Source organism: Cantharellus anzutake (assembly GCF_015039405.1).
Source record: "Cantharellus anzutake strain C23 chromosome Unknown EI90scaffold_74, whole genome shotgun sequence".
In the NCBI taxonomy this organism is placed as follows: Eukaryota; Fungi; Basidiomycota; class Agaricomycetes; order Cantharellales; family Hydnaceae; genus Cantharellus; species Cantharellus anzutake.
The window spans coordinates 142,860-165,754 of record NW_024067024.1 but is presented as its reverse complement, the minus strand read 5'-3'; the positions used below and the strand labels follow the sequence as shown (position 1 = coordinate 165,754).

General features: G+C 49.5%; 4 protein-coding genes across 4 annotated transcripts; 3 read left to right on the top strand and 1 right to left on the bottom strand.

Moving 5' to 3' along the window:
• Positions 1 to 327: 327 nt before the first annotated feature.
• EI90DRAFT_2937713 (uncharacterized protein) lies at positions 328 to 1,107 on the bottom strand (the record flags this gene model as incomplete). The annotated part of the gene is made up of 2 exons (XM_039055186.1): positions 328 to 701; positions 780 to 1,107. The coding sequence occupies 2 exons, from the start codon at positions 1,105 to 1,107 to the stop codon at positions 328 to 330; spliced, it is 702 nt and encodes a 233-aa protein (XP_038910803.1).
• Positions 1,108 to 3,775: 2,668 nt separating this feature from the next.
• On the top strand, positions 3,776 to 8,553 carry EI90DRAFT_3131248 (uncharacterized protein; the record flags this gene model as incomplete). Its single annotated transcript, XM_039064378.1, has 5 exons — positions 3,776 to 3,946; positions 4,003 to 4,148; positions 4,200 to 4,350; positions 4,408 to 6,015; positions 6,073 to 8,553. The coding sequence occupies 5 exons, from the start codon at positions 3,776 to 3,778 to the stop codon at positions 8,551 to 8,553; spliced, it is 4,557 nt and encodes a 1,518-aa protein (XP_038910802.1).
• A 3,683-nt stretch (positions 8,554 to 12,236) lies between these two features.
• EI90DRAFT_3131247 (uncharacterized protein) lies at positions 12,237 to 14,539 on the top strand (the record flags this gene model as incomplete). Its single annotated transcript, XM_039064377.1, has 3 exons — positions 12,237 to 12,605; positions 12,720 to 13,638; positions 13,701 to 14,539. 3 exons carry the CDS (start codon positions 12,237 to 12,239, stop codon positions 14,537 to 14,539), a joined length of 2,127 nt encoding a protein of 708 aa, XP_038910801.1.
• Positions 14,540 to 16,629: 2,090 nt separating this feature from the next.
• EI90DRAFT_3157815 (uncharacterized protein) lies at positions 16,630 to 19,164 on the top strand. The gene is made up of 5 exons (XM_039066141.1): positions 16,630 to 16,985; positions 17,039 to 17,115; positions 17,175 to 17,202; positions 17,260 to 17,301; positions 17,358 to 19,164. The coding sequence occupies exons 1-5, from the start codon at positions 16,919 to 16,921 to the stop codon at positions 19,055 to 19,057; spliced, it is 1,914 nt and encodes a 637-aa protein (XP_038910800.1). The 5' UTR covers positions 16,630 to 16,918; the 3' UTR covers positions 19,058 to 19,164.
• Positions 19,165 to 22,895: the final 3,731 nt, after the last annotated feature.

The following is a 22,895-nucleotide window of genomic DNA, read 5'->3' as shown; positions in this document are numbered from 1 at the left end:
GAATCTTCAGTACCTGATGAGTCCGGTGGAGTCCGGAGGATTGCTGCCCGTAATATGGGGAAGATGAATCTAGCCCTCTCATCCTCATTCTTGACGAAGAGCATCTCAAGGTCATCTGAAGAGCAATGATATTTAGGGATCATTAGGTTCGTTTGCAGAAGGTCCCGCCATTCCAGATCGGAAATGGGGATTTTCTCCTCGGGATCAAGAGGTGCATCCAGATGGATACTCAGATCAGTAGCGTTAGGCATGAATGGGAGTGGAACATTCCATTTATCCAACAACTTCCTTGAGATATCCACTGCAGACAAATGAGAAATTTTTACTTCAAATAAAAAGTGGCGAAGACCTACCCGGATCCTCACGCTTCCTCTTTCTGTCAGTCGCGGGTCCAGGAGACTGAATAATGAGATGTAGAAGTCCATCCTGAGGCCGACGGGGGAAAATGCGGAATATCCTCTGCACAGGTGATAGCGTTTCTTCATCTTTAAGTTCAACCTTCTTCAGATTCTCCTGGAAACTGCCGTCGATTCGGATGGGGGGAACCTTCCAGAGTGTGAGGCTGTCTGCGTCCACGTGCTGTAGAGCAAGCTTCTTGTCTTTGATCGCTTCCTTGAGAGTACCAACAGACTCTGTAATCGCAATTTTGACCGGAAAGATTTGGCTAGCATCATCGTTACAAATGAGACAGCACAGTTCGACTAATTGTGCCATTAAAAAGGGGCTCGGTGAATGAGGAAATAGGTCACAAACAGAGAAGCTTCCCAACTATCACTCACCAACACGCGGGAACAGAACAACGATGTGTAGGGCTTCATCATCAGGTTGATCCGGGAAAATGCAGGACAATTTCTCCATAAACGGCAGTGCTTCTTCGTCTTCAAGTTCAACCTCCTCTACATTCTCCTTGAAACTGCTGTCGATTGAGATGGAGACCTTCCAGAGTGTGAGGGCGTCTGCGTCGATGTGACCAATTGCAAGCTTCTTCTTGGCTTTGATTGCTTCCATGAGGCTACCGACAGACTTCGTATTGGATATTTCCACTGGGAACACTTGGCGAGCATCATCGCCAAGTATCCAGCAGTTCAGGTCGAATTTATCAGACATAGGTTGAAAGTCCATCCCGTTCAAGTGGGGTCGGCAACTTGGATGAGTGGGTTGTGGTTGTGGTTGTGCCCACTTATGTAACAGAAAGTGGCCCTACAGTGTGGAACGAGTGAAAAGCACTTCTTACATGTAGCAGTTGGGAAGCACGGATGTTTTGACCTATTTAGCCTTGTTTGTCGATTGTCGGTTCGAGCTAAGTGCATGGCATGGCTCGATCTCTAGCCAACGCACGATCCATCATACTGTGCTTTGATCATTCATATCCATTCTTAAGGATGATCCAACCCTCACGACTGCACCTTTCACGGTGCAATTCCAGAAGCTCGTGGCTGAACCTCTCTCCGTCTGAGGGCATCGCCCTCCGGTGATCCTGTGGTGGTCATTGTTGATGCTTTGGACGAGTGCGGCGGGCCACAAGTCTTTGCCGATATACTTCAGAAAAGAGGTACGGCGATTACCGTTTGTCAACTAGCTCAATACAATTTTGACCTCGTTGATCGTTTTCTCCCACCTGATTTCCCTCATTGAGCGGCTTGCGTTGGATCTTCTGGATGATTCCAACAAGCAAAACTGATATTGCTTCTTCTCTATGGCACAAGGAAGGTCAAGGGGCAGCGCAGCGGCCCTTGTAGTTATGGGGTGATCCTGGTTGCCAAACAGCCACTATCTATTGCGGCGTGGGATATAGTCTTTCCAGTCCGAGACACGTTATATTCTCTCATGGAACTATCATTCCGTCACGCTGATCCATATTATTCATTAGTCTTTCTGTTCACCCGACGCGACATCACACACCTCAGACTAGTTGGCTCGATCATTCATCAATCTTACTAACCAATCTGGGACGTCATCCAGAGGCACTCCTCTGTTGCTATTCATCCGACGTCATTCCGAGGCGCTCCCGGTGATCGAAGAGAGGCTGCAGCTCTGGCGCGGGCTCGTTACATAATGTTCATCCGACATTATACACACAATATTTGGCTCGATCTCTCGAGGATCTTAAGATTACGTTGGACAAACCAGGAAGACGTCATTTCGAGGCTCTTCCAGTGATCGAAGAGAGCGTGAGACTTAGATGCTAGCTAGCCTATCATTCAATCTAGCCTCACCTATCTCCTTCGTTGAAGAATTCATTCCCCTGTTGCATTTTCTATACGTTACCTGTATGCCCCTGATTTAGCCTTGACATTGGGACTTCTATCTGGGGCGCTGGGGCGCCGTTGAAGAGTCGACATCGTACTATCGTCAGCTTCATTCTGATTACCCTGACGTCTATTGCAAACGGTCTTTGTATATCACATTTCCTGTATCGCTGATGCATTGGGGGGTCTTGGAAACCATCGTGAGCTAGCGCGCGGCTATACGCACGCTCATGCAGAAACTTATGATGCAGCAGGGGGAGACATACCCTCTATATTACGGTAATGGAGGCCCTCCGTATGTCCGCGTTATATAAAACATAAACCACTTTCCCTGTATCCTCTCACCTGGGATATACTCAAGATACGAGTCCATCAGTGCCCTAACCAAACGTACGACGTATTCCTGTTGTTCCTCTCCGCGATGTTCTGGGTACGCATGAGAACTAATGGTTGTTTGCCACTCCAGGCAGAGCGACAAAAACAGCCAGATCGGCGAGTTCCAACTCTGTAGACAGCAAACATCAAGTGGGTGAGTTACCCAAGGCCGTCGCTGAAACAGATTTCAAATGTGCGTTGCTTGTCGATGATCACCGCAGGCGAGTAATTACAGTCGTGATTGGTTCATATGTATTGGGACGCAGGGAGTATAATCTAATCATTGCGAAGACTTTGCGAGATGGGGGATTCTCAATCTCCATGTATACAGTGTAACTGGCAGCCACTAGAGGGACATGTGAATAAACTCGCTTCCTAGCGCAAGCACAGGGACTATATATATGGAACCCCGTTTCCTCTTCGTGCACAGCGCCAGATCCGGAGTGTAGGGGTTAGTCTCCGCGTCCAAAAGCACAAGACAATGGAACCATCATAGCACTGTCCTTTGAGCCAGTGGGGCATCACACGAGGTGTCGCGAACTTGATGCAGGGTGGCGTGTTGAGAGTGGGTGCGGACCATGCGTTCGTTGAGGGTTGAGGTTAGCGCGCTTTTGGGTTGGTGGTGGTTAAGCCTTGGGGCCAGTTGGTGGGCTGGGTTGCGGATGTTCTATGCGGTCTAGGCGTTCATGTAAGGACGTTGAGTAAAGCCGTTGAGTGTGTAAAGGGCGTCAAGTGTTGCGGAAGCGTTGTGGAAGAACTGCTTCCGCTGCGGAAATTAGCTCTTTTGTTTCCTCAGCTGACATCTGCTTTTAGGGCTTGCGTCAGTGACGGTCAACTGAGGTATCGACTTAGCCTTTTTCTTCTGCTCTTTGCACACCAGCGAAACGATGAGCAATTCACGGAGATTCGCACGGTCAATCCGTGCGGTTCACCCACCAGCCTCCCTTCGAGTTATGCTCGTCCCGTCACTCTTGCACAATTCGAGTCGGATATGTCAAATGGTGAATCACAATATCTTGAGCGACTACCTGTCCTACAGGTCGGCTTTTTCCATAAGTAAAACCGTAGTGCCTCACAGGGCAGTGCAGTATATGCTTGCTTCACTATCACTGTATCGTTAGCGCTCTACACCGATCCGTTCCCTGTCAACCATGTCACTCAAGGAAAAGGCTAATGCTCTCAGACGAGATGTCAATCGCATCCTCACAGCAGGAGGTGACATCGCCATCCCAATTCTCACAGCCATCAATGCTGCATCCGATGCATTCCCTCCCCTAAAAGGTCCCACTAGCGGCGCGCTCTTCATCTCCAATGAAGTCCAAGTAAGCGATGGGTTACGATGAATCAGGAACCAAGGCTCATCGCTCGTAACACACAGAAGTTCAAGTCGGATAGGAAAGAATGGGGCGAGTTTGGGAAATATGTAGTTGACGTTGTAGCGGAAGTACTAGCGGCCATCGAGTCCTATGACACCTCAACGGAAGAAGCAAAACCTTGGCTAGAGAACGCCAAGAAGCTGGATGAGTGCGTGCAGTTAATTCTCGGTCGATAGGCTATTTCATTTACATTTCACAGCGCGCTTAAACAGATTACGACCGAAATGAAACCAATCGTTGCAAAAATGGAGAAACGGTCCGCTGTCACCAATTTCTTCTCACACTTGAAGCATCCAGGAAGGATTGACGATCTCAAGAAAGTCCTCGACAGAGCTTTAGCATCATTTCAGGTAACTCTTCCTCGCATTATTGTTCCACCACTATCCTGACCAATCGGGGCCGTGTAGCTGAGAACTAACCTGACAACTGGCGCCAAAGTAACAGACATGGCAAATAATCAAGGCCGTTTGAGTCGCAGGCTAGAGAGCGACTCAGTTCTGAGTGAACTGCGATATCCGACCATCGCCCATCATGACCCAGTTGAGGGGTGCCTGGAGGGAACTAGAACAAATCTTATCGATCGTATCATGACCTGGTGTCGCAACACGCAGGACAGTGCGAGGCGGGTGATGCTACTGACGGCGGTGGCAGGGGCTGGCAAGACATCCGTTGCTCATTCAATCGCAGAAAGGTGTGCGAGCGAAGGACTACTGTTGTTGACGTTTTTCTTCAAAGCAGGCGAGCAGTCACGGCCGGACCACCTGTTCAGTGGCATGGCTCGATCACTAGCAACGCGCGATTCTTCATACTGTACTTCCATTGTATCCATTCTTAAGGATGATCCAACCCTCACGACTGCACCTTTCACGGTGCAATTCCAAAAGCTTGTGGCTGAACCTCTCCGTCTGAGGGCATCGCCCTCCAGTGGTCCTGTGGTGGTCATCGTTGATGCTTTGGATGAGTGTGAGCCGCAAGTCTTCGAATACCTTGCCGATATACTTCGGAAAGAGGTGCCGAGATTGCCATCCAACATCAAATTCTTCGCCACCTCGAGACATTTTGATCTCGTCGATCGTTTTCTCTCACCTGCTTTCCCAATCGAACGCCTCGGAATGGATCTCTTAGATAACACAAACAAGCATGACTGCTCCGTTTACATCCGCGCACAGCTGCGTGGACTGAAGGATGCCCATCCTAGTCTGAGGAGTGAATTCATTGAAGCGGATGCGCTAGTCCACAAGATATCGGAGAAGGCGAGTGGCTTGTTCATTTGGATCAGCGTTGTCTTCCGCTATATGAAGTTGAGCGGGAAGAATCCGAGGAGAACACTGGATAGGCTGCTCAACATAGGTACCAACCGATCAACGGCTTCTCCTGACGGAATGATGGATGGCCTGTATACAAGCATTCTGGACAAGTGTAGTTGGAAGGATGAAGATTTTGTCCACGACTACCCAATTGTTATGGGAGCGGTCTTAATTGCCCAACAACCACTGTCTATCTCAGCATGGGATACAATTTTGTCGCCCTTCCTAAAGTCTTCCATCCGTGACACATTATCTGAGCTTACTCCCCTCCTCTCATGGGACCCGTATTCCGACATGCCGATTCGTATCATTCACCAGTCTTTCCGCGACTTCCTCATGGGCCAAATCGAGCCTGAATCACCCAACTGTCATCGTTATGGGGTGGATCCGACGAGGGTGAATGCGAAGATGGCCCTGCGTTTCACTGAAATCTTGAATAAGGATCTTTGCTGTGTGGGGGGTTTGGGGCTGATTGAAGATTTGGCTAGAAAGGATGAACTACCACATATCCCTCAAGAGACGCTGTCTGAACAGCTCAGTTACTCATGTCGGCATATCGTGTATCACCTCATCAAGGTTCAGGAGCCACCGGAGGAGCTCAGTGGATCGGTTCGCACATTCTTGAATCAGTATATAATGCACTGGGTAGAAGTCTGTGTGAGAACAGAAGGGTACATCACTGTATCATCATTTCCCGAGTGGGCCAAGGTATGAATTGTCAACAAGCTTCATAAGCCATTCTTAATGAGTCTCATTCACGTTCAGTTGAGCATTAATCGTTTTTCAAAGGAAGATATCCACGCATTGACTCGAGTGCTTGACAAAGTGGGAGCGAATGTAGAATTCTTTTCAAGATTTCAGGAGGCATATGAGTTGGCAAACGATTGTGTAACACTCTGCCGTTGTCTTGTGTCAGCAGACTCAGAGTCTTACATGCCAGATTTGGCCCGATCACTCCGCAATCTTAGGGTATCATTGCAAAACCTGGGACGTCATTCCGAGGCGCTCCCTGTGATCAAAGAAAGTGTGGAGCTGTGGCACGAGCTTGTTGCTGTCGATCCAACGTCATACACCCCAGATTTGGCTCGATCGCTCAACAATTTTGGCATATCACTCACCAATCTGGGATGTCATTCTGAGGCACTCCCGGCAAATGAAGAAAGCATTAAGCTCTGGCGCGAGCTTGTTGCTGTTCACCCGACATCATATACCCCAGATTTGGCTCAATCGCTCCACAACCTTAAGGCATCATTGGACAATCTGGGACTTCATTCCAAGGCACTCCTGGTGATTGAAGAAAGCGTGAAGCTCTGGCGTGAGCTCGTTGCTGTTCACCCAACATCATACACCCCAGATTTGGCTCAATCGCTCATAAGTCTTAACTTTTCATTGAACCAACTGGGCCGTCATTCTGAGGCGCTCCCAGTGATTGAAGAAAGTGTGAGGCTCTGGCGCGAGCTTGTTGCTGTTCACCCAACATCATATACCTCAGATTTGGCTCGATCGCTCCGCAACCTTAGGGCATCATTGGACAATCAGGGCCGTCATTCCGAGGCGCTCCCAGTGATCGAAGAAGGCGTCAAGCTCTGGCGTGAGCTTGTTGCTGTTCACCCGACATCATATACCCCAGATTTGGCTCAATCGCTCCACGACCTTAAGGCATCATTGGACAATCTGGGACTTCATTCCAAGGCGCTCCAGGTGATCGAAGAAAGTGTGAAGCTCTGGCGCGAGCTTGTTGCTGTTCACCCAACATCATACACCTCAGATTTGGCTCAATCGCTCATAAGTCTTAACTTTTCATTGAACCAACTGGGCCGCCATTCTGAGGCGCTCCCAGTGATCGAAGAAAGTGTCAAGCTCTGGCGTGAGCTTGTTGCTGTTCACCCGACATCATATACTCCAGATTTGGCTCGATCGCTCCGCAACCTTAGGGCATCATTGAACAATCAGGGCCGTCATTCCGAGGCATACCCAGTGATCAAAGAAAGTGTGGAGCTCTGGCGCAAGCTCGTTGCTATTCAATCGGCATCATACACCCCAGATTTGGCTCAATCACTCATAAGTCTTAACTTTTCATTGGACCAACTGGGCCATCATTCCGAGGCGCTCCCAGTGATCGAAGAAAGTGTCAAGCTCTGGCGTGAGCTTGTTGCTGTTCACCCGACATCATATACCCCAGATTTAGCTCAATCGCTCCATAACCTTAAGGTATCATTGGACAATCTAGGACTTCATTCCAAGGCGCTCCTGGTGATCAAAGAAAGCGTGAAGCTCTGGCGTGAGCTCGTTGCTGTTCACCCGACATCATACACCCCAGATTTGGCTCAATCGCTCATAAGTCTTAACTTTTCATTGAACCAACTGGGCCGCCATTCTGAGGCGCTCCCAGTGATCGAAGAAAGTGTCAAGCTCTGGCGTGAGCTCGTTGCTGTTCACCCGACATCATATACCCCAGATTTGGCTCGATCGCTCCGCAACCTTACGGCATCATTGGACAATCAGGGCCGTCATTCCGAGGCATACTCAGTGATCGAGGAAAGCGTGAAGCTCTGGCGCGAGCTCGTTGCTATTCACCCGACATCATATACCCCGGATTTGGCTGGATCGCTCCGGAATCTTAAGATATCATTGGACAATCTGGGCCGTCATTCTGAGGCGCTCCCAGTGATCGAAGAAAGTGTGAAGCTCTGGCGCGAGCTCGTTGCTGTTCATCCGACATCATATACCCCAGATTTAGCTCAATCGCTCATAAGCCTTAACTTTTCATTGGACCAACTGGGTCGTCATTCCGAGGCGCTCCCAGTGATCGAAGAATGTGTGAAGCTCTGGCGCGAGCTCGTTGCTGTTCACCCGACATCATACACCCCAGATTTGGCTCGATCACTCCACAATCTCGCTTGCTCATTCAATCTCCTTGGTCGCCCTACCGATGCTTTGCCTTCCATAGAAGAAACTATTTCTCTTTGGCGTTTGCTACACATTACTCATCCAACCTCATATTCCTCTGATTTAGCCTTGTCGTTGCGAGTTCTATCCCGCTTGTTTTCACAGCTGGGACGCTATACAGAAGCACTTGATGTGGGCGAAGAGTCGACATCACACTATCGTCAACTTCATTCTCAATACCCTGACGTCTATACAAATCATCTTCGATGGTCATATTCCTGTATCGCTGACGCGTTGGAAGGTCTTGGAAGGTATCATGAGCTAGCGGCTATTCGCACTCTCATGCAAAACTTATGACACCTACACTGTACATGACGGAGACCAAATTGGAATCGACCCCCCCAGCAAACTACGCACCGCTGAGGTATCGTGACTTCAATACCGAGAGTAAAAGCCCGCATGATCTCCGTGATAGCTTGATTCCCCGTCGTGGGGTTCCAGATGAACACTATCAAGTGCGCGAAGGCATGAAAGTATTTTCAGTGAATTTGGATCTCGAGGAGATCCTTGGGATTGGTGACTTCTCCAGCACCAGCATCGGCTGAAGAACAGCGAGATCGCGAGAGTCAAGTATTTCCATTAAGTCACTCATTAACAGAACCACACAAGAAGAGCATGCCACTGAACAAGTGAACGAGTCCTAGCACTGACTACACCGAACAACGAGAGTGCCGGGCTGCATAGCGAGGATGTGAAGAGGGATGAATAAAAGGTGTGTTGGATGGGGTCGGTTTGTATTTATTCCATTTGTTCCGGCCAATCAAGGTCTTGGGTGGGATGCGATTGTGACGGAGTTGTGCAGCCGATTCAGGAAGGAATGCTATCAACAAAGTGGGGATCGCGCCGGTGTGTGGTGGAGACGGGATGACTCAGACGTCAAGTCTATCATTGTCTGTGATCCTTGCTTCAAGTCGCGCATCGCTCCTTCTTACCTCGTCACAGACTCCAAACTCTTATCGTCATCAGAGCAGCCCGTCTCGCCCTCGGACAAGGATCAACCTATTCTATCGCGCGTCTTAAGTGATATTTGCCTTCTGGCCGCTTGGTCTATTTGCAGTTTCCTGCTACTGCAAGCGCATGGCGAGATGCAGTCCTTGCAACTCTCCATTACGAACCCCGCACCTACCAAGGAGATGTCAAGGCGAAATGGTATCGGATTACTTCATCCCCAAACCTCTTGAGCGTTTGCCACCCGGGTTGTTATTACGCATTTTTCTACACCGTTAGTTTTGGGTCTCATTTCTCAATCTATCATCACAACGCCAACGTCAAAAGAGAGCCGCAACGGAGGGACTGTATTCTGAATCCTGACGTGCCTCGCCATCCTCGACTTGTCCAAAAGATTAATGAAGTCGGCAATTTTGATCAATACGTTCGAGAGCGTCCGGATTTATGTCCTTGTCCGCGTGCAAAGTGTATGGAACACCCCGGTATCATGCAATGGTACGGGAACGGAGATAACTTCATTGCTTGCGAGGAGTGTTATTTCGTAATAGCCCGTTGGCCCAATACGCGAAGCCGCGAAATTCACCTCAATATGACATGACTCAATGGGCGAATACTTGTCAACGTGGAGACCTGATGGAGTTCACGTACTTCTGTGAGAGTCCAGCCTGGGCTTTCAAGGAAACGGTGTTGAGGGCAAAGCAGATGAGTCGAGAGATAGCAATACGTGGGCGAGGAATCGGAGATTCGAGCGAAGAGACCGCTACCATACATAAGCTGCATCAACGGTGGAAATGTTGGCATTGACACTCTTACTCCATAATGAACGTTGTATCTTCTTCTTTTGAGCCGTACGAACATACATGCGACGTACGGGAATGGTTTTCGCATGCATTCGCGTACCCGCAGTGGGCAGTATGCCATTTGTAATTGTAAAATGCGCAAACCCAGTGAGATGGAGAGTCCATCGCTCCTCTGATATGCAAATGACTTTCCTGAATGCACAGTTCGCAGATGCCAACCTGAAGAGCACGTTGTTCACAAGTGCGTGATGCATCAAGCGGAGATCATCAAGAATATGATGGGGATCAGAGGAACGACGTTTATATGAGGTGCTGAGACGACAGGGGGTGGAAAATGGGCGACTAGTAACATGGGGCTTATACGGTAGAGGGGAAGAGATAATCCATCGGGGCGAAGGAGAAAGCCAAACTCACACCAAGAGCTGGCCAATCGTTGTCATTAGGAAGTCGGGGAAGGGATACATCTCCGTTCGATTAGCGTGTAATAATGCCGGGAGCAAGCGCACGAGCGCTCTATCATTAATGAAATACGGACTGGTGGCCTGCCTAGAGAGGCGCGCGTGACAGTGATGCGAGGACCTTTATACAGTAAATCTACGGCCGACCCTGTGCTCACTCGCCCATCTCTTAAGTCCCTGACACGCAAGGGATTCCTTGCAATGCGTGAATACTTTCCCTTGGTCGATCATTATGTACAGTTCTGCAAATAATAGACCGCGTTACCACTTTGATACTAACCCTGGCCATAGCATTGTTTTATTGGGGTAAACATAGCGACCCTCCGGAGCTGGATGTTACGTTGTAACAATGCATCCGAGATACACTTCGACTTACACATAGAACAGACACACACTGATTAAACCTCCAGGTGTAATGTGGGAGTAGACTGGGGCCCGGTGATCACTGCTAACCACGGCCACCAGCGTCGTTCCACAGTGAGGCCAATCGCTCTATGCACACCTGCACGCGTGACATAAATTTGCACAATTCAGGACAGATACTAACAGTCGTCATGGTGAGCTGAAGTTTGACCAATAGGTACAGAACAAAGCCGAGACCGAGCGAACCTTGCAGTAGGGAGCCGAAGTTCATTCTAATAGAGGCGGGTGACCTGCCTAGAAGTTCATGCCAGTGGCAGGGATTTTCCTCTTTTAGGAAGCTACATCGTGCACTTGTAGCTGTGCTCTCCGGGACTCATACGCGCTCGCAATCGGATCTCGAGTCGAGCGTGGACACGGAGTGTCACAGACCTGTTAGCGCATCAGGTTTATGTTGAGATTGGGTATTTCGCAGCCAATATGAAGTGCGTGCACGCCGGCACGCACCGTATGCATGGTAATGGTGTCGTGTCATAGACGTCATCACGCCATGGCCAACTTGAACTAGGTGCATCAATTAGATCTTCGGCCCCCACATGCGCACGCAGTCCTCAGGCTATCACCGGACCGACAATGAAACGAATACAGTTAAAATAGGGCGTCGTGATGATGTAATAAGCCATGCGTGTGTGTACGCGTTGTGGGAAGGGCACAGTGTCACAACAAGTCAATGACGCAGATGTCGTCATTTGTATTGTTGATTACGCCTTGACTCTGCGATGCTGATGACGTTCAGGGTGTTGCATTAGCGATGGGCAGTGCGTTGACCGGATGCATCGGTCAATGAAATCATTTCTAAGCCAGTTTTGGGTTGGCCTTCATGAGGGAGCGAATCATGCTATATGACCGGAGCTGCATAGAACAGTTTGTACCTAGGCATGTATCATTCTAACAATATTGCAAGTTCCACACCAGCATTCACGTTCGACCGGATCCTAGAATAGTGCCACTTAAGCACTCCGCCGGATTCGAGCGAGCGAGTTAGCCATTGAACCGTTTAGAGGATCCGGAGAAGAGATGAGTCATCGCAGTGCCAAGAAAATAGGTGTGTCACTAGAGCGGCGCTCCCACTAGCGTCATATCGCGTGTACATTGAACATGATAAGGAGATTGTGCCATATGGAAGCCCAACAAATGATTGTTCCACTGAAGATGGTAAACTCACTGACAGAATTTTAAATAACGGCATGCTGGCTACCCAATAGTCATGAGCACTCAGGCACGACACAACAGAAATAGCATACAGGTGTGCCTATCTGCGTTACCGCTAATAGAGTACTGCGTGATTCACGATTGTCGGCATCGGCCGATCTGAGTTGACGGCCACACAAGTTGGTCGACATCAAATTACTTAATGTCAACAGTGACTATCAGTCTACCGGGTCTACCACCCAAGTACCACACCCTGTCTACATCCTCCCCCTTCCCTACCCCCTGTACTGTTACGAAAGAAAAGCTCACCCACTATGTTCACGATCTCATTTCTTTCCTTGCAGAACCGATGGTAGCGGAGTTGACGGGGTTACATCCTAACCAGTTCGCGCTTTCCGACCTAATGCAAAGGAAGATTGAGTGGGGTGGATGGGTAGAGCTGTTAAGTGGCGGTGAAGAGAGACTAAGCTCGAGAGGTGAAGTTGAAGGGAATACCAGGTCGTTGGATTCTTGTACAGAGGGGTTGAGTGACGACGCTTTGAGAGGACTGGTTAAGGATGGAATCCTTCCTGTCAGTATGAATCTTTCTCTTCTGCGAAACGAATGTGAACTCTGACCTTGACTTTGACTTTGACTGTCCTGTCGGTTGAACGATGTCGAACTCGGTCTTCTACCTGCTAGTCAGCCATCTGCTCCTCAGGAACTGGTGAATCTAGTGAATTACGCTCGTATGCTTTCTCTCGATCGGACGGTCGGTTCGCCGATCTTTGCTCCAAGGGCAGCACAAGGACTTAATTATAAGGGACTTACAGCCAAGAAAGCACATGAGGTCCTACAGCTATCGAAGGTGATTTATGAAGTTTTGGGAGAGCAGCAGTCGCGGGTGGCTAATGGTGGCGAGAGCGGTGACCCAAGGGGTGACACTTCTCGACCCCGATATCGTGTGGTTGACGTGGGTGCTGGTCAAGGATACCTCTCGAGACAATTGGCCTTCCCTTACGCTCGGCAGAGTCAGAGCAGTCCGGATTTGGGTGTCACATCGTTGCCTCCAATTGATGTCTTAGTTATCGAGTCAGAGAGTCATCAGCTTGAGGGAGCTACTCGGAGAGATGCAGTGCATGTGGGGGGAAACATTAAGCTGGCGGAACGGGATGGTCGAACGCGTCGTTCTGGCACCGGCCCGGGTCCTGTCCCTGGTGATTTCCACGACGCCTGTTCTCAAGCCGCAGGTCTGGGATCCACGGACACTATTGGATCCCTAACATATAAACAGGCACGGATATCGAGGGACAACCTTAGGAAGGAGATATATTCTTGGATCCGCGAGAACATTTCTGGTACGGCAACGCAAGATAATACGGAGGGTGATAGCCCAGGTACTACAGCTTTGCTTCTAACAGGATTACACGCCTGCGGATCACTTACGCCCTCTATACTGCATTCGTTCCTCGATCTTACGACCCACCGATCTGGAAGTCATGCCAGTACGACGGCGGATGATTCCAGTTCTGATTCGCCCGGTTCAAAGGTGAGAGACCTGTTGAAGGCCGAGGACGTTTCGCTTGTTGTGGTGGGTTGCTGTTATAATTTAATGACGGATGAAGGTTAGTGGGTCTTAGATTTTCTCGTAAGCTTTATCTCATTTTTACAATATATATTATTATAGACTTCCCACTTTCCAAGGCCGTCCATCAATTTTGGGAAGAAAAGGGCGCTTCCGCTTCTACCTCGTCTACCGGACCTTCCATCGTTACCACTACCACCCCACGTCTAACACGCCAACACCTCCAACTAGCCTGCCAATCTCCTTCTCAATGGGTTCTCTCGGGTAAATCATGGTCCGAAGCATCCCTCGCTAGACGAAAAGTTGTTTACCGTGCGCTGTTGGGGAGGTATGTGCAAAGGGTGCACGGTCACGATGTGGTCAGAGTGGATGATAATCGTGATGGTGATAGGGGTTACGGCGGCAGTTGTGAAGGCGATAGGGATGAGGGAGAGATGCTGCCAGGCTCAGGTCCTATGTCTATTCACGGGAAGAGACTTGGACGGATGCGAGATTCTGTGTATTCGAGTTGGGAGACGTTTCTGAAGATAGCGTTGGAACGATTTGATCTCCCTCCGACGGTCCCGCTACCATCGTCGCTGCCTTCTCATAACCACTCAAATGCAGGTAAAGAAAATCCGAGGACAGGGATAGACGATCTCTTCCCCAAAAAACTTTATAGACAAATCGAACTCCTGCATGTTCTTCAAGCGCTCGTGGGACCTGTTATTGAGAGTCTGATCGTTGTTGATAGGGTGCTATATGTTGCGGAAGGGTTGGAGAGGTTGGAGTGTTGGAGTGGGGATGGGCAAGGGGAATGGGATCCGAAAAAGGAGAGGGAAGCAGGGAAGTGGAGGGTTGAGGGGAGGAATGTGTTTTCTATCTGTTCGGGAAGTGCGAGGAATGTAGGTGTCGTTGTTTATTGGGAAGGGAGAGGGACGAGAGGAGATAACGGCCCCTGAAGTGGGTGTGGGTGAGACGACTCCACCTTATCCTTGCTTCCTTTTGCCTGAATGATGAAGATGCTAAATGAATGAATCGTACAAAGATGTGCCCTTAGGTTGCGCGCACTGCTAGAGGGTCAAGTCATGCAGCGGCGGCGGGCCAGTTCCCTGCCCCATACCGTATTTTAATTGTCATCGCCTTACACGCACCGCTGTGTTATTGCAATATTGGCCCCATTACTTCCTTGGTTATTGATTTCTAACCTGCAGTGTCAATCATGCATGACCTATAAACCATCTACATAGAATAATAGTTATTATTGGTTCGCCACCTACTCGACGCTTGGGAGCATGTTCTCCTTGAATAGCCCATAGATGATAGAAGGACTATTGACTGTCGGCTTTGCCAGCTATCTCACATCGCTGCCCAGAGCAGCTCCCTGTGATAATATGGCTAGCATGAAAGCAACCTGAGGGCACCGCATAGTTTCGGGCCTTGAGACCACCCACACTGGAGGCTCTATTTATAGACGCTAGCTCTAGCTCTTCGGTACATAAAGAAATATGTCCGATATGAATCCCCACAGACATACTCGTTCAAGGCCGAAGAAACTATAGGCATTATGCCGATGCGTATGGCCTTTCCTTCCCCGCAGCACTTTTACATAATGATAATGGATGCTGGTGTCTGGAATCATGAGTTTTCTTTGCCAGGTCCGTCCATTTTAGTGGGCGAATGTGAGGATCCGACGGAATTCCTGGAGTTATGTAAGGAAACAGTGTTGAGAGGGATGAGGATGAAGTTGGAGATTAAAGGACGGGAACAGGGGCAATTGGGCATAATTATAATGACCCGCTTAAGGAAACAATGGAGACTGCTACGATAAGGGGGCTTTTTCTACAACGGGCAGGTTGGTATTGATATTTTTGGCTCTACCATAGTTGTGCGCTTCTGTACTCGTATGTTGTGCGAACTTTCATACTGCGAGGATGAAGATGTTTCCTGTTCATGCGTGAACGCATACATGCAGTGCTACCTATAATCTAGGAATATGAAAGCTCAGTAAACGGGTGTGACGCTGGCATGACACTGCTTTCCCAGTACTGCCAGGTTTACCTCTCCCACTAAAGTAAATAAGCTAAATGCACGGACTCAGTCTCGAATGAGAGATCTGAGGGAGTGTGAAAAATTCCGCGCACAGTGTGTTTTATACACCTAGCGCCAATATCGCTTATAGCGACTGCCTGCTATAACCGGCAATGAAGTAAGCATCAAGACAAAAGGTATATACGATATCCTTGATTGATATCGCGTCAGTAAAAAGGATATTGGTAAGCATGGACATTGATATTCCAATACCCACTGCCCCCCTCCATTCGTCATGCCGTTATGGAAGAAACACTAGCCATGTTCACAATCTCATCTCTTTCCGGGGAACCTATTCACAGGAAGCGACCTGAACGAATGAAGGACTTTGCGTATTCAAACTGGGAAATTCTTCTGAAGATGGCACTGGACCCGAGCGCGTTAGCGATTAATCTATCGGAGCTGTTAACTTATTGAGGGTCTAATTATTATGGTTGATAGGATGTTGAGAAAGGGAAGGAGATGACATGGATATGATACGAAAGTTGTGGTGCACTTGAGCTCAGCATGCATATACAATGATTCCTTCCATTCTGAGGCACAGCTGTGTCTCTGCAGTACCCTCACCCCTCTGACAGCTATTGATCCCTGACACCCGTGCTCCAATGCAGCAATCACACATGCCGTACAAACAATAATAATTTTTTATTGGTCCACCAATTGCTCGACGCTTCAGAGGTAGATGACTGTGTGAGGTTTAGGGTTGTTCTTCCTTGGTGAGTCTGGTGGGTCTTCCTTCGGAGTGGCACCCTTCAGTCAATCATCTACATGGGGAAATAAATGCTCGAGACTGGTATCCTCAGGTTTGCTCTAAGGTATGCTGGGCACATTGATTTGGCGAGCTGCGAGTGGCGATGTAAGCTGCCACCCGGCATGCGGAGCAGATGGCACTTTCACGAGTCCAAGACCGCGGACTCTCCGGTACAAACACAAAGAAATAAAGGAATTTGCCTGACCTTAGCTGCGTCGGAAAACCCAAGCCACAGGCATTCTGCATTAATTGTTCCGGTGGCCATAGCCTTTCCTTCGCTGCAACACTTCATATAATGGCGGCTGGTGCCTGGTTCTGATCCGGTCGTCGGATTTTCTTGGCCGGGACCAATGAGTATAGCCATCAAGTATATCATTCCCACTGCTTCACACACCAAGCGCCCAAATCCATTCGGCAGTGCAATTGATTTTAAGGTACAAATGGGTTCGGCAGGAGTCAAAAGGGAACCATTGCACCAGGACTACTGAAGCATTCACTTATGACCATGAACTACTATGAAGCACTCGAAGTTCCGTCAACAGCTTCAGCAGACACGATCAAACATCGTACGTATTGCTAATCACCTGCCTCAAAAGCGACTATTTATCATTGGGTATAGAATACAAGCACTTGGCTCGTATATGGCATCCAGACAAGAATAGGGGAAACGCAGCTGCTTCAGAGAGGTTTAAGCTGGCAAGTAGCAGGTGTCATCGAGTTGGGTCGAGTGGGTTCTGAACCCGCTTCTTGAACAGATCAGCGAGGCGTACGAAATTCTAATTGGTCAGCGCCGTTAGGTCCCTTATCCACGAGATGCCCACACTCATGAATGATATTTAGATTCGGCAAAACGTTCCGCATATGACCTTGCGCAACATCAAGGTGAGTTCATGATGCTTTTTTCCCCAATGCGCATCTTCTCAGCGTTGCGCGACCAGGTTCGAAAATCTCAAAGCCAATTACTACACTGCCTGCCCGCGCTTGTCCGAAAAATAACTTCGTGGTCTGGCCTTCGGCCACTTGGTACGAACTCTCTGCAGCGCCTGGGGTCTCCTTCTGCTCGTTTTGTTATGAGGAGCACATCGCCGCAACTCGGTTCAGCCAAGCGTTTAGAGAAATTTCTGCTCTTCCACCACATCCAATGAATTGTGGCTATTGGGCGCCACGCGTGCGACTGCTCTTCGAGGGAGTCCTCAAATCTGGTGACTTGTCCGCACTTATTGCACATCTCGAAATCAGGGCTTCAATACCAGACTGCTTGGGGGCCGAGGACTACGTCCCAGGCCCCGAACCACGCATGGAATGGTTCAGTCTCAAAGCGAATCTCAACAGTCCCAGCGGTCCCTTGTCTGGCTTTATCGTTTGTCGTGCATGTTATGAGGATATCGTAATGGCAACTCCTCATCATATCCACTTTCGAAAGTATTGGCGCACGCAACTACCTGACCAGGTGTGGTCCTGCGATGTGGGTCGCGAATGGGGTCGGTTTGTATTTGATCCATTTGTTCCCAACAATCGGGATCTCGGGTGGAATGCGGTTGTAAAGAAGTTAGCTAGCGAATTCGGGAAGGAATGTTACGAAAAGAGTGGCGATCGTTCCGGGGCGTGGTGGAGACTTCGGGGTGACTTAGATGACAATTCACTTGCTGTTTGCGGCCCTTGCTACGCATCGCATATCGCTCCTTCCGACCGAGCCACAGATTTCAAATCCTTATCGTCGTCCGAGTTGCCCTTCTCACCCTCGGACCAAGACCAGCCCTTTCTCTCGTGCGCAATGGGTGATTATCGCCTTCGAATGGCATGGGATATTGTCAAATTTCTGGGTCTTACTACAAGCATATGGTGCAACGTGGCCCTTGTAATTCTCCATTGCGACCCTTGTACTTCTGAGGGTGGAATTGGCCGGAAATGGTACCGAATTACCTCTTTCCCAAGTCTCTGTAATATTTGCCCAGGTTGCTACTATGCAATGTTTTACACTTTCGGATTTGGGCCTCATTTCTCACCCTACCGTGACACTGTGGACCCAGACATAGAAGCAGATTCCCAGCGGAGAGTCTGTGATCTGAATCCCAGCCAGCCACGCTTTCTTCAACTTCTCCGAAAGATTGATGAAGCCGGTGCCGTTGGCAACTTCGATATTCTTCTTCAGTACACCCAGGAAAGGGCAGACTTACCTCCTTGCCCACTTATGCTACCCGCAGACGACAGCGAAAGCAGGATATGGTATGGGAACGGAAACAGCTTCGTTGCCTGCGAGGAGTGTTATTTCGACCTTATTCGTACCAGCCCGTTAGCCCAATACGTGATGCAGTGCGACCCGCGAAATTCCCCGCAGTTTGGGTTTTGCGCATTGTCATCGGATCGCATGAGGAGGCAATGGGCGAATGCTTGTCAATGTGGAGATCCGACGGAGTTCCTGGAGCTCTGTGAGGATCGAGCCTCGGTCTTCGAGGAAACAGTGTTGAAGGCGAGGAGGCTGAAGTTGGAGATTGAAGAACGAGAGCAAGAAGCCATTAATCGAGTAACCCTTGGTTATCATTATTATGGGGATAGTTATGACGGCCAGTTTGAGGAAACAAAAGAGGAGACCGCTACGATGAAGGCGCTTTATCGGCGATGGGCAGGTTGGTATTAGCACTTGTACGAATTACAGGGATAAATTTTATGCAGGCATTCATAATTATGTCAGAAATGCCCAAAAAATGGGTGTACCGCTAGCTCAATACAGTATGCTTTCCAAGGAGCTACTATGGTTGAAGCTCAGCAAGTCATTAATGAAGACCACACTCCGACATCTCGCGCGTCTCGTATACGTATAGTTCGCTGATAAGCTTTCGCTAATAAAACGTCAGCACCAAAAATTGTCGCTCTTTCTTATTTGTCCAGGTGCCTTTGAATGAACAATGTTGAGGGCAATGCGGATGAAACAGTAGATTGAAGAATGAGAGCAGCCGGCAGTGACCAAAAAACACGAAAATCCAGTGGAATGAAAATCCCGTCCCAATGATATCGGCGAGGCCCCAATCGCTCAGCGGATTATGCTCTGCAATACGTGCTTTTACGTAATTATGGCCTGATACCTTGGAATGGCCGGCAAATGATGATTTCCTCAATCCGCTCAGGTATCCTGATCCCAAGATCCCTTTAGCGGTGCGCAATTACATATACGGCATGCTTCTGCAACTGTAACGTGCAATTGATCCACGATATAACTCGGGGGACAAGTAGAAATTAAGGCGCCGTCAACTATTTCAGTAGATATGAAAGATCGTACGATCCGCTGATCCTGGCTCCACAAGAATTTGGATGCAGAATACGAGATTTTGGCTCATGAATGGCACCCAGACAACGATAGGCTGCTTGCAGGAGATTCAAACTGTTAAATCACAGGTACCTTCGGACTGGGCCTGACCCGCCCTCGTGGTGAAGCATATGGAACTTAAGTAAATAGGCTGGCGCCTTTGTTATCGGCACCACTGCAACGAATGCTTTCAGGTTCATTCGGCAAAACGTTCCGTGTATGGTCTTGCGCAAAATCAAGGCAAGCCCATGAGCTCACGCTCTTCGTTTCTCACCCCATACTTTTATTGCCAGGTGCAGATCTCGGCGACTCTAGCTAGGAGTGCTGTTTCTCGTTTTGTTACGAGGGCCACATTGCAACAGCTCAGTTGACCATGGAAGAGGATTTTTCGCTGTCCCACCACCTCGATGAAATGTAGCTATTATGCGCCACGCATGCGATTCTCAAGACCGGATACATCCACTCTCAAGGTGGATCATGATGTATCCAATAATCTATTTTCCATGCACACAACTACCCGACCAAGTGGTTTTGCGATGTGGGTTACAAATGGATTCGATCCATTTGTTCCCAACAACCCGGATCTCTTGGGTGGAATGCGGTCGTGACGAACTTGCACAGTGAATTCAGAATGGAATACCATAAGGAAAGCGAGGATCGTGCCGTTGTGGTGGAGACTTCGGAATGACTTGGACGTCAAATCTCTTACTGTTTGTGACTCGATGTGTTGCTTCTTCCATCGCGTCACGGAGTTAAGTCCTTGTCGCGATTAGAACCACACATCTTGCCTTCGAACCAGGAGTCTCTTCTGTCATGCGCATGATGGTCGCCTCTAAAGGGCTTGGAATACTGTCAAACTCTTGGGTCTTCCCAAGAGCGCATGGCATGATGCGGCCCATGTTGCGAATTCTGTAATTGTATCGGATCTTTTCATCCCTAAGCCTCCGCGATATTTGGTCCTACGGTTACTATGTACGCATGGTTTCGCATTCGCAGAGGGTCTTATCTCTCAACCTGTCGTGGCACTGTGGATCCGGACGTCGGAATAGGCCCGCCACACTTCTTCCCGCTTTTCGACAAGGTCCGTGAGGCCAGTGAGGATCGGTGACTTTGACATTTTCCTCCAAAATCTCTGAGAGTGGACATACGTCCTTGCGCGCGTAAACATCCCGCAGACCACCCCGAGAGGAGATGGTATGGAAACGGAGACACCTTCATTGCCTGTGAAGAGTGTTTTTTCAGCGTCATTCGTGCCAGCCCATTGACCCATTGGCCCATTATGGTGCGACGGGCGAAATTCGATGGTCGGATCACATGAGGGTGAGGCTGCTCCGTGAACATCTGGCATTCTCCTCTTGAGCTTGCGCGTATTGTATGGACATGCATGCAGGGGATGATTCGCGCATGCGTTGGCGTTGCTACACCCGCGGACTGCATGCAACTGCTACATGAAAGACGCAACAGTAGTACAATACACGCTCGCCAGCGCGCGATGCATCAAGCGGAGACCACACGATGAGGAGAAGCGATACCCTTATTCTCGTCCTCATATGAGCGCGCACTATTTAATCTCGACCACAGGAAAATACAGGGGCATGATATGCGGGTCCTTGGGAGCTCTACGCTGAGGTCCCCGGAGGGACCGAGATGAAGGGAACGGTAAACAACCAAGCCGTACCCGCTACAATGGGACTTTTACGATAGAAGAGGATTTGGAGCTGCGGAAGGGAACGCCAAACTCACTGCCGAGAGGTGGCCAACTGTCCATTTCAAGCAGGAAGTTGGGAGGCAGATAGATTACCGTTCAATTGCCGTACGTGTCCGCCCGCGTGCGCATGAGCACCTCATCATTAATAAAATACAGGCTGGTAGCCTGCCCAGGGAGGCGCGACACTGATGCGAGGGCCTTAATATAGTAAATCTATGTCAACAACTGCCAACACTGATTGAATTGCAGAACTCCCGGAAACAGCCTGGATCATTGCCAACCTGCTCACCAATATCTGTCTCTGTAAGTCCCTAAACGCCCAAGGAACGAGCAGGTGTGCCGACAAGTTTTCTGATACCTCTCTTACGCCTGTAACTGCTAACAGTTACCACTAACAGCACTCCTGGGACCCTGAGACTCGCATCCCCTAATCAGCCCCACATTCCCTGGGATGGGTCAATCTCTGTCGAGGCGACGATCTGACTTGAACCTTCGGTCTCAAAGTCTACCTACATCCGAAACTTCACCAGATGGTAGGCCCAATGATTCTCTCCCCACAAGTGCCTCTCCACCACCGCCGAAACAATCTCAGAATGGCGCTTCCTCAGCCGCTGACGAGGCTGGTTGGGATTCTGAACGAGCCATGAATCGGCGGAGAAGTGTGTCACACTCGGGCACTGTTGGGCCTAGTCAGGTAATCCCACGGCCAAAAATAAGAGAGCGTGCATCATCGATGCGGGCTGCGGCCAAACGTCGCCTCAGCAGCATAATTCCGAAGCGCCTCAGTACTGTCCCACGCGCGACACACAAAGCTTCTGGACCGATCCCTAGCGCTGAACCTGCCATTTCCTCGACGAGAGAGACATCAATACCCCTGATTCCGCCTGCCTCGCCTGTTCCACCTGGTGATGCAAAAGATGAATTCCGGGCAGCAGACATGCGTGAACGGGGCGACGACGGATCGATACGAACGAAAGAACGCAATGCTGAGTCCGCGGGTGACTACTCACCCGAACATTCAATTCCTTCGTCAGGCAGTGGAGTCGGCTTTGCCAGTTCTGGTGTTCGCATTTCTGCGCCAGCCTGGGGGGAGTCATCCAGTTCAAACACTTCTGTAACTGAACAGCCGTCTTCATCCTCTCATCCACCGTCTCCCACTTTGAATGGCTCTATGAAGAACACGAAAGGCAAGGGGAAAGAGAAAGAAGTCGTGAACGACATCCCGGTGGAACCACCCCAACCGAACTTTGTCACAGAGCCCACCGTTATTCACAATGAAGATCTACTCAGAGAAGAGCGAGCTGATGGCACGGGGAGCATTCCGGCGACTTTACCTGAAGCCAGCGCTGCATTGGGCCCCGAGACCATTGGTGCTCTTCCAGGTGGTGGTTCGATTCCTCCAATTCTCGGCGACGTTTCCCTCTGAATCCTCTCCATCCACGTCCACTAGCCACTGGGGCGCCT